General features: G+C 35.0%; 1 protein-coding gene across 1 annotated transcript; it reads left to right on the plus strand.

Moving 5' to 3' along the window:
* Nucleotides 1-139: 139 nt before the first annotated feature.
* On the plus strand, nt 140-24,343 carry LOC138322920 (oligopeptidase A-like). The gene is made up of 18 exons (XM_069267148.1): nt 140-270; nt 2,524-2,690; nt 3,119-3,258; nt 3,843-3,908; nt 4,325-4,488; nt 5,335-5,439; nt 5,840-6,028; nt 7,347-7,448; nt 7,839-7,979; nt 8,673-8,763; nt 9,094-9,157; nt 9,326-9,406; nt 11,780-11,886; nt 13,891-14,092; nt 14,641-14,716; nt 21,114-21,261; nt 21,980-22,062; nt 22,423-24,343. Exons 1-18 carry the CDS (start codon nt 155-157, stop codon nt 22,541-22,543), a joined length of 2,163 nt encoding a protein of 720 aa, XP_069123249.1. The 5' UTR covers nt 140-154; the 3' UTR covers nt 22,544-24,343.
* Nucleotides 24,344-24,699: the final 356 nt, after the last annotated feature.

The following is a 24,699-nucleotide window of genomic DNA, read 5'->3' on the forward strand; positions in this document are numbered from 1 at the left end:
TTCTAAAATACCTTATTCTGGTTAATTTTCTTTGATGTTACTAGTTTCAAAGTCATTTTTTATGCCACAAATATAACTTTCAATAAACTGTTTATAAATTTTGAAATGTAGTTATAAGGTTACGACATTCAATGACCCCAACAAGCAAAGCAAGATGGCGGCCTCCGTAATTCGAGGTTCGGTAGTCCTTGGGAAAACTTTGAAATGCCTACAGACACCATGCCGTTTGCCATTTTCTGTGCCAATAAGACGCCTGAGATATTTTGTTGCGTAAGAATCAGTTGTAATAACATCATTCGTCGGATGCTTTCATAAAACCGAATATTTGAGTTGTTTTGCTCTTACGTAAACTTTGACATGTTCAAGTGCCGGTAGGATGTTACAACAAAAGTAATTGATTAAACGTGTACCATTGTGACCTAGTATGAGTATGATATTTAATATTAATGCAGCAAGGGAAGGCTTAACAACGCAATGTATTTCAATGCAATTTATAGGTCGAATTATTTGGGTAGTCATTTCGGTACCAAGTTGTTTCAGAATATTTCGGTAGAAGGCAAGTCATTTCGGAAACTAATGTAGTCGTTTTGATGCTTGTTTTCGATTAAACATGGTATGTAGATATGAACTCCGTAGATATCTCATATATCGTAATATTTTTTTAACTATTGACATATCCATTGTGAATGAATCAAGTGTGGCAGCCTAAAACTTACTTGTCAGTTTGTTGGCCTGGATGTTCACGTATGTGTTACCTTAGAAGTGCTTTACACTTTATGTCATTTGCATATGTAGGGCTGCACCCTTATAAGTTTACATTTTTACTTACTAATGTTTTTTCAGAACATATCCGCTTGCATAACTCCATGAGTTTTTAGAAAATTGAGTTTCAAATTGTTAAATCTACCCCTATCTCTAAGGTATTTGGTTAAATCGGCCCAGCGTAAAATCGGCCCAGGGACACCCAAGTGAAATTGGCCCAGATTCAAATCAGCCCTATATATAAGTTATATACATTTAGTAACACAAATGAAGCAATGTTTTATATTATTTCTAAATTAGGTAAACTTACGTTACAATATAAAGTCACACATGACATTTGTATATCAAACAACACACACACACATACACATAGATAGAGTACATATATATATCTATTTATCAATTTATAGTTATATTTCACATCTTTACGCTACATGAAATACCCAAAGATATGATACATAACTTTCAGTTACTCATATTTGGCCGGTGGCATGCTTGGATGAAGGGTTAACCAAGGTTGTGAAAATGAATGACCTTGACCTTCTTTCTCTCAAGGTCACAGGGGTCATTTAGGCTAAAATATTTTAACTACTTCTTTTAACTAGCCTAAAGGTCCAGGGTATTCATATTTAGCCAGTAGCATGCTGAGATAAAGGGCTATCAAAGTTGTGGAAATGAATGACCTTGACCTACTTTCAAGATCACAAGAGTCAAATATTCCAAAATCTTGAATTTTGAACTTCTTCTCAAGTTCTACTGGTGTGATTTAGCTGAAACTTGCATGAAATGATCCTGACATGGTCCCGACAAAGTGTTGTTATATTTTATGTCGATCCAAATTCCAAGATGGCGGCCACAGCCGCCATCTTGAAAGCACATTTGAACTTCTTCTGAAGTTATACCAGTGCGATTTTGCTGAAACTTGAAACATGAAATGAGCCTGACGTGGTCCCAATGAAGTGTTGTTATTTTTTGGGTTTATCCGAAATCCAAGATGACCGCCTTAGTCGCTATCTTGAAAACACATTTTGAACTTCTCAAGTTCTACCAGTGCGATTTGGCTGAAACTTGCCTGGAATGACCCTGATATGATCTTGACAATGTGTTGTTACATCTCTGGTTGATCCCAAATTGAAGATGGCTACCATGACACCATATCTAATTTATTTCTCATACCGCTATATTGCCAAGGTAGTCAGATGACCGTTAAGGCCCTTGGGCCTCTTGTCTCCATTTGTTCCAATTTTTAAATCTCGTGAGATTTTTTGTTCTCAAAAAATGTTCGGAAAACAGGACTGCCAAAAATATGGATAGATATCTTTTCAAAACAGTCTATCATAAATGCTTTCACTCAGTATATATATGTCACACTAAAGTTGACTTTACTAGGAGAAATAATTGTCCAAACTAACACTGACTCAGGAGTAAGGCAGAGAAATTGCTCATTTTTAATATGGTTCCAATTCTAATATATCTCCTTCTACATCTACAACAACATCGTCAGAAAACTTGGACTAACTTTATAATTAATTGTATATATACAAGCACCAACACATCTTCTACAAGTACAGAAATTAAATTGCATACAAATGTGGCAAATTGAAGTCAATCAATTCATAATTTATTTATATAGAAATACTCATATGTATTGACATTAAGGATAAATGATGTAACGGCATAGGCTGCACTTTGCAATAGATTATGATTTCATTTTAAAATGATATCTAAATTAATGATTGTTTTTTCGGTGTTTTTTTGCAGTCTTCCAGAAACGCCAAACGATACACCAGAAACAAATCCCTTATTGAGAATCGAGGAAGACCCACAGTTCTCAAGAGTAACACCAAAACAAGTGGTCAGGGCGTGTGCCAAATTAAGTCTTGATTTTGAAAGGAAAGTCGATACACATTTTACAACATTTGTAGAAGGTTTGTTGCAATTTTATTTGACATATTTTGATGCATGCAGATGATATAAAAAAACTGCAGATGATATAAAAAAACTGCATATATTTGTTGGACTTTGATCAGTCTTTTGAAATTATATAATTGGTATTTTATCAAACTCCATACCATGATTCCTTATTGTGCTAACAAATTGCTAAATTTTGAGACAGATTAATAAAGTGAAATATAGGCAACAGGTGGTAATCTTGGATTTTGACAAAAGAAGTATAATCTTTACAATTGATTCTGAAAAGAACATATTGAAAATATTGCTCTGTAGGAGGTAAAACTCCTGCATGTACTGTGCATGCTGTTGGTATATTTTAAATAGATTTGGGTGTGAAAAAAGCAATAAATTTCTTCCACTCAAAGAATGTATTTAAAAGTTTTTGCTCTTTATTATATCTTAGATCCAAAAAAGCCGAAGACATTTGAAAGTGTAGTAGCACCAGTTGATTCCCTCCATGCACCTCTAAGAACAGTGACAAATACTGTACATATTCTGACCTGGCTCCGGAATACACAGCCGTTCATTGACGCAAAGGCCAGGGTAAGTAGGGTTCATTTGAGCATCAAATAAAGCTACTGTGTTGTAAATGTAGTCTGGTGGGGTAAACAATAGATTTACACTATCGCAAATTAAACTGTTGTTGCTATGTATACCAGTTTTCTATTGAATACATAATGTGTTGATGCTATGTATATTATAATGGCTTAAACAACAACAGAGTTACACTGTCACAAAGGTGAACTGCGAGTATTAGCTCACCACATGGATATTGTCGCATGAATCATCATTTTAAATACTTTCCTACCTACATAATTCTGCCTATTGTTAGGTTTTGTCTCACCACTATGTGTGATCATCATTTTTAAGCCTCAAATATCTCAGTTGCTGAAAGATTTTAACCAGAATTTAATCAACCCTTACACATTTGATGATATAAATTAAAATTCTTTCCATTTCTTTGGCCTACATTCTAAAATTTTGCTAACATTAATGCAACACAGGAATTTTACATGAAAAATCCAAAGCTGCTGCTCAACAGACATTTTACTTTGGTTAATGATTATAATGCTCAATTTGATTTATTTACAGTATATTAACTTCATTAATTTACTATATATGTACAGGTGGACCCTCAGATTGAAAAGGCCCTTGATGATATCTACACAGATGAAGCTTATGCAGTTTTAAAGGTATAAAGGTTTAACATAGTGATGCTTTGGAAGATATTTGTGTCCCTACAACTATAAGCTCCAAAGACTCTGTCTAGTTGTGAAAGATCACTTATTCACAGTTAATATTGAACTTGTACAATACAATATCTGCACACTAATTTTGAAATACACAGAAACAAAATAATGTGGATGAAATATAATTTACTGTTGATTACTACCTTTTGTTTTTTGTGACTTCATATTTTTATGTGATGTTTCATTTTATGACTTCAAAACCATGAAACGGTGGGATTAACCAACTAAATTGTTTTGCATCCACATTGTTTATGTATCTGATAACCACATGAAGACTGGTTGTTATAGTGGTTATAAAATGCTTATAGTAGTCATTATAACTGATGTTTTAAGTTAGCAGCTGGCTCTGTTTGTTGTAGGAGCTGTATACTTCACAAAAAGAATCTATGACAGAAGAGGAAGTATCTCTAGTAGAAATGATGCTGAGGTATTGCCAGAAAGCAGGAATGGAAGTAAATCCTAAACGGAAGGAAGACTTTAACTATTCCCTGAATAAACTTCATGACTTATCTGAGGACTTTGGGTTAGTATGATAATCTTTAATACTTGTTGCTGATATTGACAACCCTTTATTTCAGTAATTTATAGTCAGTAGTTGGACAGGACTGATCATACTTATCCTGTCTTCGCATATCATAGAGTTATCTGCCCTTGAGATTAGCTATTGAATGTTACATCATAAGTTTGTGTGCGAAGTTACATTTTTCACTTTAAAACATATTGCATTAAGCTCCAAAACATCTAGGCTGCCTTCAACTGGCAACTCTCGAGTATGAATGAGGTTATTTATAGAAATGTCAAACTCTCTGTCAGTCAAATGCTTCACTCCGAGAGTAAGGCCGTTTTCGTTTAAACTGTTTGACTGGTTGGACCTCTAGTCAGTTTTTGTGAATTAAAGACAGATCTGATGATTTTATATTATATCAAACGAGCCCTGACAAAGCCCTCATAATTTTGTATCAAAAACTGCAGGTCAGTTATAATTCATACTTGAAATAATAACTTAACAAACAGCCGAACCAGTTGTTCCGAATAATTGAAAACGGCCAGCCTCGTTCCGATATTTTAACTCTGATCAAACTCTCCAATTACGAGGGTTCTGAAAACGACATTTACCTTCCGTATAAAATCTGTTTTTACCATACTCAAGTAAGAACTCTGCGCGTTCGACTGCCTGAGTATTAACTCTGTTGACCCAAGAGTTGCCAGTCAAAGGCAGCCCTAATGTCAAAGGCAAGGGCAAATAATTCTGTAATATGCAAATACAGAACACCATTTTTTAGTAACAATCAGCGAATCATCATTAAAATTTGTTTTGTGTTGATTTCTAAAGAACATGGTCATGCAGGTGTCTTTCTCATGTTTTCAGAAAGCGCGCCACAGCATGTAAGCGGCTTTTTGTCCAAACAATCACAGACAGAGAAATTATCAGAAGACTTCCAAAATTATTACTCCACTACATATCACTGAATCCGTAAGTATTGCAGTGGTTTGCAGCCGACAGCTTCTCACTTCAATAATAGTTCATCTGTAGAACAGTCAAATGTAGAAATATAACTCAAATATATCAATGATGAGTCCTTTTACAAACAGTCCAAAGGCATATTTTTGGAAATCAGTTCACTGATCCCATGTTGTTCTGAGATAAAGATAGCAATCTTAAATTTGATTTTGTCTGTTTTAACAAGAAAAGTGTGAAACTATAGAAATTAATAAGTTGTGATAGCATGTGTGTAGAATGACGCGTATGAGATATTGCCATGCTTTGAACTCTTGTGTTATACACTAGTTTAATACTGACAATGTCTTTTTTCGTTGGTAAAAAGATTAATAAAAAAAATCTTTGCTTAGCTATTTTTTTATGATTTTTACAGGAGGAATCCAACATCCGGCCCATTTAAGGTTACATTGAATGATACTGTGTATAACTTATTTCTAACATACTGTCCGGATCCTGAGGAGAGACACAACATTTGGTATGCCTATAACAACGTTGCATCAACAGACTTTGTATCACAGTTCCTGGATACTCACCGAATTATAGAGGAAATCATCCGATTTAGGTTTGTATAACATAGAACCTGGTAACCCGAGATACCCTTGCCCTGACACCACTGGTACCACAGAGAATTGCCAATATTCAACAAATGGATAATGAGCTATGAGTAGATAAATTATTCACTTGTTGAAAAGACTAAGGTAAGTGGAGGTTCTCGGTGGTAATATTTTGTAAGCAGTCTGTATAGGAGATGACCTGACCTGATACCAAACTGTGTCAATGCATTCCACCTTTTCATGTAGCAGTGCGCTCTGGCCCTACACCAGACATCTATCTGTAAAAATGTCTAATTCTGGTGGTAGGGCCAGAGTATCTCTGGCTACACCAGACATCTATCTATCATAATGTCTAAGTCTGGTGTCAGGGCCAGAGTGTCTTGGGTCTAAGATCCTGGATACACAGAATCATAGAGGAAATCATTAGATTTAGGTTTGTATAACAATGAACCTGGATACACACAGAATTGTGGAGGAAATCATCAGATTTAGGTTTGTATAACAATGAACCTGGATACACACAGAATTGTGGAGGAAATCATCAGATTTAGGTTTGTATAACAATGAACCTGGATACACACAGAATTGTAGAGGAAATCATCAGATTTAGGTTTGTATAACAATGAACCTGGATACACACAGAATTGTAGAGGAAATCATCAGATTTAGGTTTGTATAACAATGAACCTGGATACACACAGAATTGTAGAGGAAATCATCAGATTAAGGTTTGTATAACATTGTACCTGGATACACACAGAATTGTAGAGGAAATCATCAGATTTAGGTTTGTATAACATTGTACCTGGATACACACAGAATTGTAGAGGAAATCATTAGATTTAGGTTTGTATAACATTGTACCTGGATACACACAGAATTGTAGAGGAAATCATCAGATTAAGGTTTGTATAACAATGAACCTGGATACACACAGAATTGTAGAGGAAATCATCAGATTAAGGTTTGTATAACATTGTACCTGGATACACACAGAATTGTAGAGGATATCATCAGATTTAGGTTTGTATAACATTGTACCTGGATACACACAGAATTGTAGAGGAAATCATCAGATTAAGGTTTGTATAACATTGTACCTGGATACTTGCTGAATTCAATTTTCTTATCCTCCTTTATATATTATATTCGATGATATGATAGGGAAATACATTAACGTAAAAAGGAAGAGAATAATTAAACAGGAAATCTTGAATTAAGTTATAAAAACAAAAATTTAATATTCTGATAAGATTTTAAGCATGTTGGAGTAAGCGTTGAAACAGAAAATATCAGATATTGATGGTAATCCTTTTTTTTATCCAGAAAAAATATTGCCGAAGATCTTGGCTATGCTAACTATGCACAATACATGATGGAGCATACCATGGCAGGTTCAGTGGACACGGTTCTGAATATGGTAGAAGAGTAAGTGTATTGATCTCCGTAACTTGAGGAGCCTCTACAGAACATTTCTGTAATATTTAGTTTGATGTTCAGTTAAACCTTAAATTATTAACTCATAGTGGGCTGGTATCATTTTAATACATTACTTATTTATAAAGTTATAAAAGTTTGGTCTGGACCAACTAAAAGCTTCAAATTATTTATCAATAATAAAGTTATCTTTAGAATTAAATGAATTTTATAATTCTTCTAAATAACTTGGTCAACTGGGATTAAGATGACACCAGGATAAGTGTCTAGATGACTAGAGTGAAAGTTTTATCAGAGTTTTAAAAAAACAGCAGAAGAACTAGTAAAATCTTAATCAATGCACGATTACGTAAAACAGACACAAACCTATCTTTGATTTAGATTGAGAAATGCATACTTACCACAAGCTGAGGAAGAGTTTGATTCTCTCCAAAAGTTTGCTGAAGACGATGGGTTTGAAGATGAAGTAAAATTATGTGATATTCCATACTACCGACAAAAACAGAAGGAATCCTTGTACCTGTAAGTGTAACTTCACTGATTTCTGTTCCTATATCAGTATCAGCCCTGTAACATGAGGATTCCTTAGTCCCTTACTGTAAACCAACCTGTTTTCATGGGTGTTTTAATTTTCAATTATTTCACGGTGCTAAGAAATTGTTATTGAGTAGATTCCCGCAAAAAATATTTCAAATACAGGAAAAGTAGAATTTGAGAAGTCTCTATCATCAGGTAAAGAAGTTAATATGTATGAAAACACCATATTATTATACAAGTAATACAACAAGTTGTTTTACAGTAATCAGAAACAGTTCTATAGAATTGGTTCTATTGCTGATGTATAAAAAAAAAAACCAATGACTAGTAGAAGTTGTATCTAAATTATACTGTAAGATATCGGTTTTGATCAGACATGTACATGAACAGAAAATGACTAGAAAATTGGCGTGTTTAGAAAGGAATAAGAAGGTTCTTTAACGAGGCTGGTACAAACATCCGTAACGTATTTACTGAATGACTCTGGTGGTACGTAGATACTGGTAAGGTAGTACGTGGATACTGGTACGGTAGCAAAACTTACTGAAGTAGTGTACTATAAAAATTGATATGTTGAATTTTCGATACAAAGCTAGGAAGGAAAACATGTCTTCTGTGATGTAAATGTCAGTAGTGAATTGATCCTAGAATGTTTTATTAGTACCATTTTATTTATAGAGAAGAGGATGTCTCCAAATATTTCTCGTACAAAAATGTTGTTGAGAGTGCAATGGATCTGGCCACCCAAATGTTTGGTATCAAATTTGTGGTAAGCTTTCTCAACTGCAATTTGTAAATCAATATAAAGCCATCAGATATTTAAATTCTTGTTTCAATACTTCAATTAAAAATTGGTCGTCAAGATAAAAAAAAATCCAATATTAAGTTTCAGGTTTGGATATGATTTGATGTTTAGTTCGGTATTATGACATTTGTTATTATTTTTATCTAAAAAATTGTATTTGCTATGAATCTACGTTTTGAAAATAAATAAAATCTTAAATAATTATATTTAAATACAATTAGTTATTAGTAATAAGAAGTTATCTTTTTAAAACCTGCATGTAAATGAATTAAGTGTTGTTTTTTTCTTCCTTAGTATTCAGAAAAACGTTATACTCATGCAGAAGACATATCAGCGTTTGACGCTTTTGATGAAGAAGGTAAGAAATTCATCTTACCGTATTTATCTTACCTCTAAAAAAAAGATATGTCAAAATATAATACTAAATGTACAAATCCAATGTCCAGTTATTAGTATTGTTTTGATACTATTGTATACATGACAACAAAGTAAGTCTTTACATGCTGTAGTTTTTATTTCTTTCCAGGTAAATTATTAGGTCACTATATCCTTGACCCGTTTCCTCGACAAGAAAAGTTACCTGGGGTATGGATGGCACCAGGAAGAGGTTTGTACCTTTCTTCATGTCAATTTTACAGTGGAGAGTTCTATTGTAATTAAAGAGGAGTTTGGCTAGCAGTTCTATTAAAATAGTATCATCTTAATCCACAACAATGCATAACAAAAACAATAAACAAAATCAAAGTGCCAAGGCCACTCATAGATGCTGTAATTGAAGGATCCAAACCAAATAATAAGTAATTGGTTTTTCATTTTAATATTGAATTTAGTATACTTTAAGTGTGCAGTGTTGAATTTCGGAGTTTAACAAAATATATTTACAGTATACCATATTTATTTTATGATATTTAAAGTTTTTAAGATTAATAAGTTGAATAACTCATTTTCCTGAAATAACTGTAATAAATTTTATATATTTCTGAAATAACAATTTCGACACCAATGAAACCGTTCAGAATCTGAGTATCATTTTTATAATTCTTATCTAATTACTAAATTATCAATTTCATCAATGTCTCTTCAAAGACAAAAAGTAATAAGGAAACATATCCGTATCCTAATATCCACTTAACATTGAAGAATAATTTTGGAAAAATATAACATTAGAAATATTACCATTTCCGGACATGTTTTGGTTTCCTTTTTAGAAAACTTACATAGGTTGCTTTGATGACTTTTGACTAATAAATCATGGCCAGATACTTTTGCCAAATAAAAGGTACATTATTTCATTACGGATATCACTCGGATTTCTTTTAAATTCACAAGATCGCTAGCCGTTAACATCAAGAAAACTTCATGTAATGTACCGGACTTTAGCAAGTCTTCGTAAGCCTAACAGTAACTGGTTGGCGAGATATTATCGTGCAGAACATTATACCGTGAGTTGTGCTTTGCCGACTTTTGACTCATGATGAAACATGGCCATATACTTTTGCCAAGTAAAAGGTACATCATTTGGTTACTTAAAACACTCAAATTTCTTTGGAATTCATAAGAACGCTAACATCACAAAAACTTCATACAATACATCGGACTTTAGCAAGTCTTCATAAGGCTACCGTACATTACACGGCAATATAAGTTTATTTGTCACTTTAAAATGCTCGTACATATATAGATCTATATCATCATTATATTTTGTAAGTTTATGTTGATAAATTTTTTACCTTTCCCCTTTCAATATGACGCAGTTGTTGATAAACTAAAGACACAACTCCCAGTGACAGACACATACTCAAAACTATTAACTTTTACTGCGCAATAATACAGTGTATCATCGGATATAGTTCGTCAATGCAACCAACACAAAAAACTTTATAAGCGTTATAAGAACTTTCTTTTGTAGTAACCTTCCAAACATTTGATTACAGTAATCGATCAGTAGCATGAATTATGTAAAATTTAAATAAACATACACAATCCATAATCCACCGAAAGTCTGCCGCAGAGGAAGACAGCGAAGAAGGCGTTGTTCGTGATTTTCGGGAGACTACTATCTCGGAGTAATACGCGATATACCAATATCATAGAGTCCCAACAGAACACTTAAAACACTCCATCCATGGTGTATATGTATGTACAAATTCAACGACTGTGGTTTTGAATATTGGGGTTTTATTTTTCATACCATCAAGTATTAAGTGAAATGAACAAAACAACTTTTAATTTTCATCGCCGAGTGGTTTCATTGTTCTGATGTGCACAGGCTCGCTGAGCGTACCTAAGAATGCTGTTTCACAGCATCAATAATACTATAAAGTCTGTTCTTTTCTTGGATAAGAAATTTCACAGTTTAGACATGAAATTTCACAATATGGCTACAAGGACAGATATGATTTATCTAATGCTAATATTTTGCTGATAAAAAAATTATGACCACAACACTGTCTTTCAAAATACATATATCATCCCAGAAAAAAATACCAGCTAATGTATTGGTACTAACACTCATCCTTTGATTCAATGATGAAATGATACCAGTTAAAATAAAACTACATAATTATGAAAATACAGTTAAAACTCATTAACTTGAACTTGTATGCTGTAACTCAAAGACTCTAGTTGATTTGAAGTATTCTGTTGATTCCAAACAAATTTGGTGAAACTGTACACATTACATATTAACACTCTAATATCCCAAAGTTAAGCTTCTGTTCACTTTGATGACATGTAAAGATTTGTCTACATAGTTGGATCCTGTTAAATTTAAATTAGCTGAACATGTAAATAAAATACATTTTGGAATTCATTGAAATTGAAAAATGATCTGTTTTGAATTTCTGTGATAAATGATTTTTGATTGTCTCTGTTTAAAATATATATATATATTTTAAATGAAATTATTTCTGTATTTCTTTTCATAACTTCATGAAGAATGTTTTTTCAATGTGTTATTAACTTCTGTATAATTTTTCAGCGAGATGTGCTAATCCCTCCCTAACACCCTATGCTTACCAGTCAATGGAGGTTCTGGACACAGATCCCTGTCTGCCCTGGCACAGTGTCAGCTCATTCTATCTCGAGGTTGGTATACCCCCACAGTATAACCATGGTGCCCTATTTAAATAGCATGTTCTGGTTTGATTTATAACTGCACGCATCAGTTTTTACCTGAGAAATTGAAGATGGCCTCCATGACCCCTAAAGTTGTCAAAATTTTATCCCTTAAAGGGTAAAAGTTTTGAAGAAATCTGGTATGGCCACTGTGGCCCCAAAAGGGGTCAAAATTTACAAATTGTCTGATTTCAATGAAAATTGTCATTTAGAGGTGCTTTGAATCATAGCTAAGGGGAACTTACGAGAGGCCCATTCTGATATGTATCAGTTTTTAAGTCATATTGACAGCCAGTGTAATTTAAGAGCTTAACAGATTACAGGCACAGTAAAGCCAAAGTATCCATGAAATAATCAACAACTTATGTTCAGTACATGGTAGCAGTACTATCTAGGTTTCACTCTCACAGGTAATGGACGGTAATACTTCTTGTTGGTGCCAACCAATATACACCATAAACATCTAACTCATTTTGCTGCTTGGGTAGTCCTCAGGATTTTAAAATGTCACACTGACTTCGAAACAATAAGAATAAATTGCATGTTATGAAATTAATCTATTTTAGTTATCCTTGAATAAACCTGTTGAGCTGGGGTAGATATTTTCTTGAATTACCCACATACACAATGTTTGCATATTGAGAATTATGCCCTTTATACATTTTTAGGTCACCTGAGACGAAGTCTCAAGTGACCTATTCTAATCGCCTTTTATCCGTCGTCGTGCGTCGTCCGTCGTCCGTCGTGTGTTCATAAACAATTTACATTTTGTCTTCTTTTCAAAAACCGCTGAAGGAATTTCAATGAAATTTTGCACAAACCTTCTAAGGCATAAGGCCGATCAAAATTGTGAATTATATGACCCCCACCCCCCAGGGGGCTGTTGGAGGGGCCAAAAGGGGTAAAATTGACTAAAATTTCAAAAATCTTCTCCTCCACTCACAGATGTGGTAGAATCAAATACTCTTCATAGATAGAAAGATCTCAAGTCCCTCTACAAAAATTGTGAATTATATGACCCTGGGGTCTCAGGTTTCCCCCTGGGGAGGGGGTCAAATTAACGATAGTTTATATAGGAAAAACACATATATGAATGTTTTTTGCTTATTTTTCGTAGGAAATTAGTCAAACTGGGTTAGAATGTTTAGCCTGAGATAGCATTTTATCGTCATATCCATATTGGTCCTGGTCGACCCCCAGGGGCCTTAGGGGCAGGGCCAAAAAAGGGTCAAATAGGCTAAAACTTCAAAAATCTTCTTCTGAATTCAAAGATTTGATAAAACCTGATACTTTTCATAGATTGGAAGGTCTTAAGGCCCTTTACAAAAATTGTGAATTTCATCGCCCTGGGATCTCAGATTTTCCCCTGGGTAGGGCGTCATATTTACTGTAGTTTATATAAGAAAAACACATTTATGAACATTATTTGCTTTGTTTTCATAGGAATTAGTCAAACTGGGTTAGAATTATTAGCCTGAAATAGCATTTTAACACCATATCCATATTTGTCCTGGCCTGGCCGACCCCCATGGGCCAGAGGGGCGGGGCCAAAAGGGGTCAAATAGGCTATAACTTCAAAAATCTTATTCTGAATTCACAGATTTGGTGGAACCAAATAATCTTCTTAGATTAAAAAGTGAAATTTATAAAATCACTGACACTGCATGACTGACTTTTTGTTTGGTTTTGTTGGAATCTAAGCATAAGGTTTGGTAACATAATACACTATCAAAATGAAAAACAAAAAATAAAAATTCTAAAAGGTTCAACTTTAAAATTTATTCTAATTCGTAAATACTTTTTACAGATTTGAACCAACTTTGCAATGCTTTTCTGTAGCAGCACACAGGTGACCGTCAAGGCCTCTTGGGCCTCTTGTAATTGATAATTTGAAGGCCAAGGTAGCCCGAGATACTCAGGCACTTACACCAGACCAGCATCTATTTCATGATGAATTGTTACTCTGTGTTTCAGTTCGGGTTCTTTTTACAACAATGTTTGTCTAAGACGTCGTACGTCATGCTGTCAAATAATGGTACTGAACAAGATATAGACACTGTGCTTGGTTACCTGCTCATGCAGTTTACACTCGACCCAGAGTACTTACAGAAGATCAGCTGCCACGCTAAAACAGGAGAGAAGCTCCCAATGCCCGTCATCCAAAACTTGTTAAATGGTAATATTACAGCTACAAAATGTACCAAAACATACTTGTATATAAAGACCACCTGCTTATAATGACAGTTTCATTGTGACTATAATGACCACTTCTACAATGTGTCCAATATCCTGTCGTTTTAGTGTTAAAAGCATTATGGAAATTTCTAGTTGAATTAAAAATTTTATTTTTTTATTTGTTTACACATAGAGCAAATCATTATAATATTTCTTTATAAAATGTCAAAGTTAGTGGGTGTACACATTATAAAACCAATGCAGTGGATTCCAGATAGTGAAATGAAGTTGTTGTGTACAGTCCTTGATTGTCACATCATGACATATTGATGGGACTGTATACTAATCATATTTTGCTCTCTTGAAACCACTTAATAATATTTTAGAATGTATAATATCAGAGCTGAATTGCACTGAGTGTACCAAGAAAATGATCTGGGAATTTTCAATTCAGATTGGTATGAACTGTCAGATATGATACAATGTTCATGAGGTGTATATTTTTTCTGTATTACTAGTACATTTATTTTTTTGTGTTCCTTTTTGCAGCAAACAAGCATATGGCAAGTTGGGACATTTGCCACAAACTCTTTAAGATTGCTTTTGATATGGAGATAAATTTATCGTAAGTATAATAAAGACTTGAAATAGTTATTGTTGTTATTCATAAACAACTGTTTTATTGAATTGAGTGACAATATATGACTAGCTATTTTCACCAATTAAACCAATGTCTATTAACATAACAACTACTTGCTTGGTAGATTTTGACTACTGTGTGTCTGCCTCGGTCCTTACTGAGATCAGTATGGGGCTTTAGATGTGAGTAGAATTCATTCAAATGACTTAGGAATAAACCCTGTGTTATGTGATTGAATCAGGCTGGCATAGTCTGATGAGAGGTGAAAGCACCCTCTGTCCTGGTCGAGAGTGGGTCTAGCAGATTAGATGTAAATAGCTTTCTTGTCCCCAATCTGAAACAAAGCGCCTAGATGAGTAATGTGTGTTTTTGTTGACTTATATACACTCCCAACTGGTGATGAGTCCATGATGTTCTCTGACTTCCTTCCTTAATACATGTTGAGTCTCTCCTCCATTGTAGGAGGCTACTCCTTCCTTAATACGTGTTGAGTCTCTCCTCCATTGTAGGAGGCTACTCCTTCCTTAATACGTGTTGAGTCTCTCCTCCATTGTAGGAGGCTACTCCTTCCTTAATACTTGTTGAGTCTCTCCTCCATTGTAGGAGGCTACTCCTTCCTTAATACTTGTTGAGTCTCTCCTCCATTGTAGCAGGCTACTCCTTCCTTAATACTTGTTGAGTCTCTCCTCCATTGTAGAAGGCTACTCCTTCCTTAATACATGTTGAGTCTCTCCTCCATTGTAGGAGGCTACTCCTTCCTTAATACATGTTGAGTCTCTCCTCCATTGTAGAAGGCTACTCCTTCCTTAATACATGTTGAGTCTCTCCTCCATTGTAGAAGGCTACTCCTTCCTTAATACATGTTGAGTCTCTCCTCCATTGTAGGAGGCTACTCCTTCCTTAATACTTGTTGAGTCTCTCCTCCATTGTAGGAGGCTACTCCTTCCTTAATACATGTTGAGTCTCTCTCCTCCTCCTTAATACATGTTGAGTCTCTCCTCCATTGTAGGAGGCTACTCCTTCCTTAATACATGTTGAGTCTCTCCTCCATTGTAGAAGGCTACTCCTTCCTTAATACTTGTTGAGTCTCTCCTCCATTGTAGGAGGCTACTCCTTCCTTATACTTGTTGAGTCTCTCCTCCATTGTAGAAGGCTACTCCTTCCTTAATACTTGTTGAGTCTCTCCTCCATTGTAGAAGGCTACTCCTTCCTTAATACTTGTTGAGTCTCTCCTCCATTGTAGAAGGCTACTCCTTCCTTAATACTGTTGAGTCTCTCCTCCATTGTAGAAGCTACTCCTTCCTTAATACATGTTGAGTCTCTCCTCCATTGTAGAAGGCTACTCCTTCCTTAATACATGTTGAGTCTCTCCTCCATTGTAGAGGCTACTCCTTCCTTAATACATGTTGAGTCTCTCCTCCATTGTAGGAGGCTACTCCTTCCTTAATACTTGTTGAGTCTCTCCTCCATTGTAGGAGGCTACTCCTTCTTAATACTGTTGAGTCTCTCTCCATTGTAGGAGGCTACTCCTTCCTTAATACATGTTGAGTCTCTCCTCCATTGTAGGAGGCTACTCCTTCCTTAATACATGTTGAGTCTCTCCTCCATTGTAGAAGGCTACTCCTTCCTTAATACTTGTTGAGTCTCTCCTCCATTGTAGAAGGCTACTCCTTCCTTAATACTTGTTGAGTCTCTCCTCCATTGTAGAAGGCTACTCCTTCCTTAATACTTGTTGAGTCTCTCCTCCATTGTAGAAGGCTACTCCTTCCTTAATACTTGTTGAGTCTCTCCTCCATTGTAGAAGGCTACTCCTTCCTTAATACTTGTTGAGTCTCTCCTCCATTGTAGAAGGCTACTCCTTCCTTAATACTTGTAGATGTCTCTCCTCCATTGTAGGAGGCTACTCCTTCCTTAATACTTGTTGAGTCTCTCCTCCATTGTAGAAGGCTACTCCTTCCTTAATACTTGTTGAGTCTCTCCTCCATTGTAGGAGGCTACTCCTTCCTTGACACTTGTTGAGTCTCTCCTCCATTGTAGAAGGCTACTCATTCCTTGACACTTGTTGAGACTCTCCTCCATTGTAGAAGGCTACTCCTTCCTTAATACTTGTTGAGACTCTCCTCCATTGTAGAAGGCTACTCCTTCCTTAATACTTGTTGAGTCTCTCCTCCATTGTAGAAGGCTACTCCTTCCTTAATACTTGTTGAGTCTCTCCTCCATTGTAGGAGGCTACTCCTTCCTTAATACTTGTTGAGTCTCTCCTCCATTGTAGGAGGCTACTCCTTCCTTGATACTTGTTGAGTCTCTCCTCCATTGTAGAAGGCTACTCCTTCCTTAATACTTGTTGAGTCTCTCCTCCATTGTAGAAGGCTACTCCTTCCTTAATACTTGTTGAGTCTCTCCTCCATTGTAGAAGGCTACTCCTTCCTTAATACTTGTTGAGTCTCTCCTCCATTGTAGAAAGCTACTCCTTCCTTAATACTTGTTGAGTCTCTCCTCCATTGTAGGAGGCTACTCCTTCCTTAATACTTGTTGAGTCTCTCCTCCATTGTAGAAGGCTACTCCTTCCTTAATACTTGTTGAGTCTCTCCTCCATTGTAGGAGGCTACTCCTTCCTTGACACTTGTTGAGTCTCTCCTCCATTGTAGAAGGCTACTCATTCCTGGACACTTGTTGAGACTCTCCTCCATTGTAGAAGGCTACTCCTTCCTTAATACTTGTTGAGACTCTCCTCCATTGTAGAAGGCTACTCCTTCCTTAATACTTGTTGAGTCTCTCCTCCATTGTAGAAGGCTACTCCTTCCTTAATACTTGTTGAGTCTCTCCTCCATTGTAGGAGGCTACTCCTTCCTTAATACTTGTTGAGTCTCTCCTCCATTGTAGAAGGCTACTCCTTCCTTAATACTTGTTGAGTCTCTCCTCCATTGTAGGAGGCTACTCCTTCCTTAATACTTGTTGAGTCTCTCCTCCATTGTAGAAGGCTACTCCTTCCTTAATACTTGTTGAGTCTCTCCTTCATTGTAGAAGGCTACTCCTTCCTTTATACTTGTTGAGTCTCTCCTCCATTGTAGGAGGCTACTCCTTCCTTAATACTTGTTGAGTCTCTCCTCCATTGTAGAAGGCTACTCCTTCCTTAATACTTGTTGAGTCTCTCCTCCATTGTAGGAGGCTACTCCTTCCTTAATACTTGTTGAGTCTCTCCTCCATTGTAGAAGGCTACTCCTTCCTTAATACTTGTTGAGTCTCTCCTCCATTGTAGGAGGCTACTCCTTCCTTAATACATGTTGAGTCTCTCCTCCATCGTAGAAGGCTACTCCTTCCTTAAAGGATTTGTGCAGTCAAAAATGATAATTTCAGTTTATGCTGGAAATGGCTTTATTAGCACGTGTAGAAACCTCTCCGTACCGCGCGCGACCAGAATAACCCGTAAGCCGTCGATATCGGGGTCAAATTTTCTGACCACCGGATTATGCATATTTTCTAGCTCTAAAGCGTGTGACGTCACAATAGTCCGTGGCTTATAGCTGTACTATAACTGATGTGCTATCACTTATATCGACGGTCACAGGAAAAGCCGATCAACGATTTTTTATGATGACTTTTGAGTGAAGTTAATCGTACAATAACTTTGGCTCGAATGTAAATAACTACCAATAACTTTGGCTCGAATGTAAATAACTAAAAGAGTGAAATTTGATATTTCAAATACTCTAATTTATGCTCTAATAGCAGGTATCTTCGTGTAATTATGAAAGAAAATCCACACAGAAATAAAAGTTTCGGATTTTTTTTGTGGAGGAATTCAGCAACGAATAAGCTTTAATTAGATAATATTTTCCTGTAGTCTGTATCTTTAAACATTGTGAATTGCAAAGTTTGTGACTGTAAAATGAAATTTTACGTAACAAGTAAAGAAATCCTTGATTAAAGCATCGAGGATATGATGCTTGACGTACGTACACACTGATGATTGATCATTACAAACATTGTGTTGTGTGTTTCTAACCGAATAAATTGAGATACATTTATTACAATACCGTAATACGTTTCAACATGTGGTAGAAAGAATTTATTTTTGATATTATAAAAGATCAAAATATTGAAATATTAAGCAAAACAAACTATTTTTTAAGACAGTACGGTCGCGTTCAATTTTTAATCGATATACGAATAGATACACCGATATAGATATAGAATAAGCCATGTCTTTGGTTTGATGGTTTTGTAATACCAGGACCAGGATGTTGTTTACCTGTACGCAACGCCATTCATCGAACTCATCTGTAATTACCTGGCCGCGGGCAATTTGCTATTCGGTGGACTATATCGGGTATTTGGTATTGTCTTACTGTCAATCAGGCTAGGACATCTGTTAATTGGATTGCGATTTGAATTATGGAAACCCTGTACATCAATGCTCTAGGTATTTTATTGTCACCTCCATTTTTAAAATGAAGATGTAAAAGCAAATGGAAATAAAATATCCCTGATCATACCTAGGAAAATATATTACACACACACACACATATATATATGTCGTACACAGATAAAATAATAATGGAAGTTTACTTATTCATAAACAAAAATGGTTCTAAGAACTATTTCAACTAAAGGTTTAACCTTAAAAAATTATTCCAGTCAAGTACTGTAATAACGTAATCGTGGCATATAGCAATCTTCCGTAAATTCTAAGGTATAAGTAAGAATTCTAAGCATGTATTTTCACCGTTTCGAATCTACATGTATAGTCATACAAGAAGGGTTACAGCATTACCACACTAAATATACTTATTTAAATATCACTAAGTATGTTCATATATCACACTATTAAAATCTCGGTATGATATACAAAAGGATCGACAATGAATAGGCTATTTTAAGGATTAGTATAATTTTTAAATAATGATTTTTTTTAAATCTACACTTATACTGTATCTAAAATCATATATCAGAAATATATGAAATATCATTGTTGTATGTCTGCTTTTTAGTAAACGTTATGGATAAAGTTTCAAAGGCAACAATATAGATATACATATTATTTTCGGTATAAGATCGGGGCTCGGCACCATAAAACTTTCTCAAACAGATTTTTTACTCAAGTCTATGTTAAATCATAAACTTGAGTAAAAAATCTGTCTGGGAATAGTTTTATGGTGCCGTGTTTGCATCGTTATAGCAGAAGTTTGAAATAAAAACATGCATTATAGATACACGGTATATTCATGCTTATTTTTGAGATTTTACTCGTAAAAAGATAGTATTACATTATACTGTTTTTTTTATTACACAGAAATTTACATAATATTAATATTCTATCTAAATCTCAGTCCAGACTGATCTGAACATCATTTTGATATCGTTATCAAAGTGGACTGATTATCTAATCTAAAGTTAGATATATACTTGTTTGAATGTTTGAAATGGTGTAAATGAAATTTTTGAAACTGAAAATATCTACATCATAAAGCTAGAATAACCATTTACTCGAAAAACTCAAATTGTAGATCTAACGTATACGTATATATGCTGTATAAATGTATAGTACTAGGCTTACCTTGTGTAGCCGCGGACTACTCTGACATCACAAGACCACGTGACCGCCTAGCTCATTATCTCTGAACCGTAGTCGACACTACCCGTAAATCACGACCAAAACCAACTGATAGCGCTAAAGGTTGGCGATTCGTTGGGTGGGACTTGATTTTTCATTCATCCAAAGCAATATCCTGACGTATTATCAAAAAAAAATTTTGGCTGCACAAATCCTTTAATACTTGTTGAGTCTCTCCTCCATTGTAGGAGGCTACTCCTTCCTTAATACTCTTAATACTTGTTCAGTCTCTCCTCCATTGTAGGAGGCTACTCCTTCCTTAATACTTGTTGAGTCTCTCCTCCATTGTAGGAGGCTACTCCTTCCTTAATACTCTTAATACTTGTTCAGTCTCTCCTCCATTGTAGGAGGCTACTCCTTCCTTAATACTTGTTGAGTCTCTCCTCCATTGTAGGAGGCTACTCCTTCCTTAATACTTGTTGAGTCTCTCCTCCATTGTAGGAGGCTACTCCTTCCTTAATACTCTTAATACTTGTTCAGTCTCTCCTCCATTGTAGGAGGCTACTCCTTCCTTAATACTTGTTCAGTCTCTCCTCCATTGTAGGAGGCTGCTTTTTACTACCTTTTCTTAGCTATTTCACTGTTCATCACAACTTCTAAACACAAGTGGTACCATGTTTCAATTTTAATGATTCATTAGATGACAATAGCTTAGAGAGATTGATGTTCTGAATTATCAAACAACTCACATAATTGCCATCAATAAATCCAAAAGAGAAATGTTCTTACCCAAGTTTGAGTACGTATTATATGTCCTGCTTGTTTCAGACACGACAACTGGTATGCCACACTGGAGAAGATCTGGCCGCTGTACATGCCCATCCCACTGGATGTAGAGGACAACCATCCCTGTTCTGATATGTATCAGTTCCATAAAGGCATGGCCACCAGTAGTTACCATCTTGTCTGGTCAGAGGTAAGCTTCACCGCAACAGTACTGGGTTTTGAGTCTCTTTTTATGACAGCTGTGACAAAAGAACTCTGTTTGTCCATAGAAAAGTGTTGTATGAACAACGCCTCCTACAATTGGATTTCTATAATTTGACACATAATTCAAGAAAGGTTACCATGGTCTCAAATATTGGGTATCAGGGAGTATTAGTTAGCCATTGGCTTACAGTGTTAGTTTAAATTTGTTTCTGAGAAGTTATTATATTTCTATCACATGAAAAAAAAACTTTTGTCCTGTGTGCTGTGTCAAATACAAAATTCATGTTAAATACCAAATTCATTGACACAGCAGATGAGATAACACTCATAATTTTGTGGAAATCTTGTGTTATGATATTGTCAAGGTAACCATATGATAAGGTGATGAGAATTCTACATCTACATCAATGTGGGACCAGTATTGGCTTATGCCCATACATAGGAAAGAACGATAAAACAATATTTAATATTAAAATACGTTTACTCTACCTCCATAATTTTAGTTCAATATATATGTATGTTGTTAACTAGAGCACTGAAACCTTGATACCCTACTAATACATATCTTGTGTAGTTTGTATTAAAGTCAACTGTCTGTTATATTGGTAATTGTCCTAAAACTAAGGATGCAGTAAAACATCCTATTTGACAATGTCAAGATCATGATATTCATAATGAAATATTGATTTTCTCCACTGTTCTAGATGGTGGCTTTAGATATGTTACAAGTTTTCAAAGATACTGGGAGTTTAACAGACAACAAAGTTCTTCAAGAAGTAGGGCCCAGGTGAGTGGTGTTAGTTCACTTAAAAATTTTCAAATCCATCTTGTGTACAAAAAACATTGTACCTGTGAATTGGAGAAATTGTAATATCTTGTCGCTCACAATATGTCTTCATCACATTTTAGATTTCAAAGAAAGTTTTGTAAAAAAACAGTGGAAAGATGTAAAGGTGTTTTAATTCAATTGTATATTGCTGATTTTTATACTATAAAACGTATACACCTTGTCCTTGGGATGAAATGAATTGTTTTTAAATTCATGTTTAGATTTCAGTTGCTTATACCCTAAAACATAATCTGTGCTTTTATAATTTGTTTCATTGCAGTACCCTAAAGTTTACTGAGTATTTTTGTTTTTTTACAGATTGCGTGACACATTTTTCCATCCGCTTGGTGCCGTTAGGGCTAAGGAACTGTTTAGAAGATTCCGAGGCCGGGATCCTTCTGTTGAACCAATGAAATCTTATCACAAGATAATTCACTGATGCTGTGATACGTGTCAGTATTGATGAAACATTATGAGAATAGGACACGGTCACTGGTCACCTGATTGGTCAATGGTCAAGACTTCAATGGATCAGTAGGCCAACTCAATTTGCACTCTTCTAAAAAGAAAAATCTTCTTGGAAGACCTTCAAAGCTCGTAGATGCAAGAGACATCCAGAAACAGGAGAACTACAATGGAGTGATCAGAAGTTATGTTTAAGAAGTAGAAAAGAACAAATTGAGTTAGGCTGACTGTAACCAGAATCTGTGGACCGTTCATGGTATTGACAATCTAACACTCGGCAAAATGGAGAGCTGAGAAATCGAATGGTTGTTAGCCATGCAGACTTACACAGACAAGTGTGGTGAAAAGACATCTAAGTTATCTCTTGTCAGTCGTCTGAAGTGTGAGGATTGTGTGAATGTGTGATATATGAATAACTTTAAATGTTGTCCTTAATGGAAGTTAAGTATGTGTACCCAAATCATGTTTAAATACAATTATTTCTATTTCTATAGTGTCAGTCACTGCTTGTATACAGTCATGTACTTCATTTCACAAACAGAGTGACAAAATGTTCTCTCTTGAAGGTCTGTTTATTATCCTATCTTTTGTGATCAATGTTTTAATGCCTAGTGTCATTAGAAACTAATTTATATCATGCACAATCAATATATCAATGCCCCATATTTGTCTATAGTATTGATCCTTGCTATTGCATTTTAGGTGAATATTGAATGTACATGTATGACTAAATCAAGTGCATGCTAACTACTATAGTAATTGCTCTGTAAAGTAAATATGTATTAACAATTGAATTGACTTCAACAAATTGTCTAAACATCAGAAATGCATCAAAGTTTTCTTCTGTGAAGAAATCTTAATTTGTCCCAGAAATATTTGTGATCCTTGATTTGTTCCTTTATCATATTACATCAAACTCTAAAGTGAGATGTGTTTAAAACAAAATGTTGATCAACAGTTAATTGTTCTGTTGCCCAAAGATAATGTTACAAACACAAATACCTTTATACATGTACTAAGGGCTATTTTAAAATTATCCTTGTGGGAAGGATTTGATCATTTTCCAAAGACCTCAAGACCACTCATTATGTTAGAAATTACATAAATTTAAATAATGCTAGAAAATTAAGATTTATTCCATCACCCTACAAATTGTGATAAAATGCCTTGAACAGATAATTCTGTAATTAACCTTGCACTTATAGAATGTAGGTGATGTTAATTGATTATTCTTTGATTAACATTGGCCAAAATTTGGTAAAATGTTACTGTGTATTAGATATTGACCAACAGATGCTTCAACTTCTATGCTGAAAGTGTGATAGACATGTTAGTAATTTAGTGGGAAAGTTGATATAAAATTAGAATATATAGGACAGAAGTAAAATGTATAATGCAGTAATGCACTGTATAGTATGAGGCAAAAGTACGATGTATGATGAAGTAATACATTGTATAAATGTGTGGCAAGTGCTTGTATTCTGTCTTTGCCTATTCTCAAGAATTATTTGCCCCTTGCAGGTAGGTATTGATTATGAAGTCATGGGTTTGAGAGCACAACATAATATTTTTAGAGAAAACAATGTCAATTTCGCTCACAAAATAATGACATTGCAATTGATACCTACCCACAAGGGAAATATGCAGATAGAATATCAATACTTATGTATACATGTTGATATATCCGTATTTTATATATTTCTAGAATGTACTATCATTGTGTTATTTAATGATTTTGTTCACATAAAAAATAAATCTGACATGTTGCCTACAAGATGTGCTTCTAGTCTTGTCTGATACTCTGTAAAATAAAAAGTACCGGTACTGCTTATTCAATTTCCATTTAAAAAAGCTTTTCCCCTTGACAATACCATCTAAGTAGTGATAAAAAATTTGACTGATCAATTCAAGGTAAAAATGAAATCTGTATAAAAACCAGTGGCCCAGAGGATTTTGGTGCAAATCCATTCAGAACTTTATGACAAATAACAATTTAAAAGGATATGTTGACTTCTGGACACACACCATTGCATAAGCTCATCAGTCCTTCAGGACAGGTGACAGAAACCAGGGACCTTAAAACTGGATGATCTACCAATAGAGCTACTTTATCGCCAGCAACGGGGACCT

The sequence above is a fragment of the Argopecten irradians genome, chromosome 5 (genome assembly GCF_041381155.1).
Source record: "Argopecten irradians isolate NY chromosome 5, Ai_NY, whole genome shotgun sequence".
NCBI lineage: Eukaryota > Metazoa > Mollusca > Bivalvia > Pectinida > Pectinidae > Argopecten > Argopecten irradians.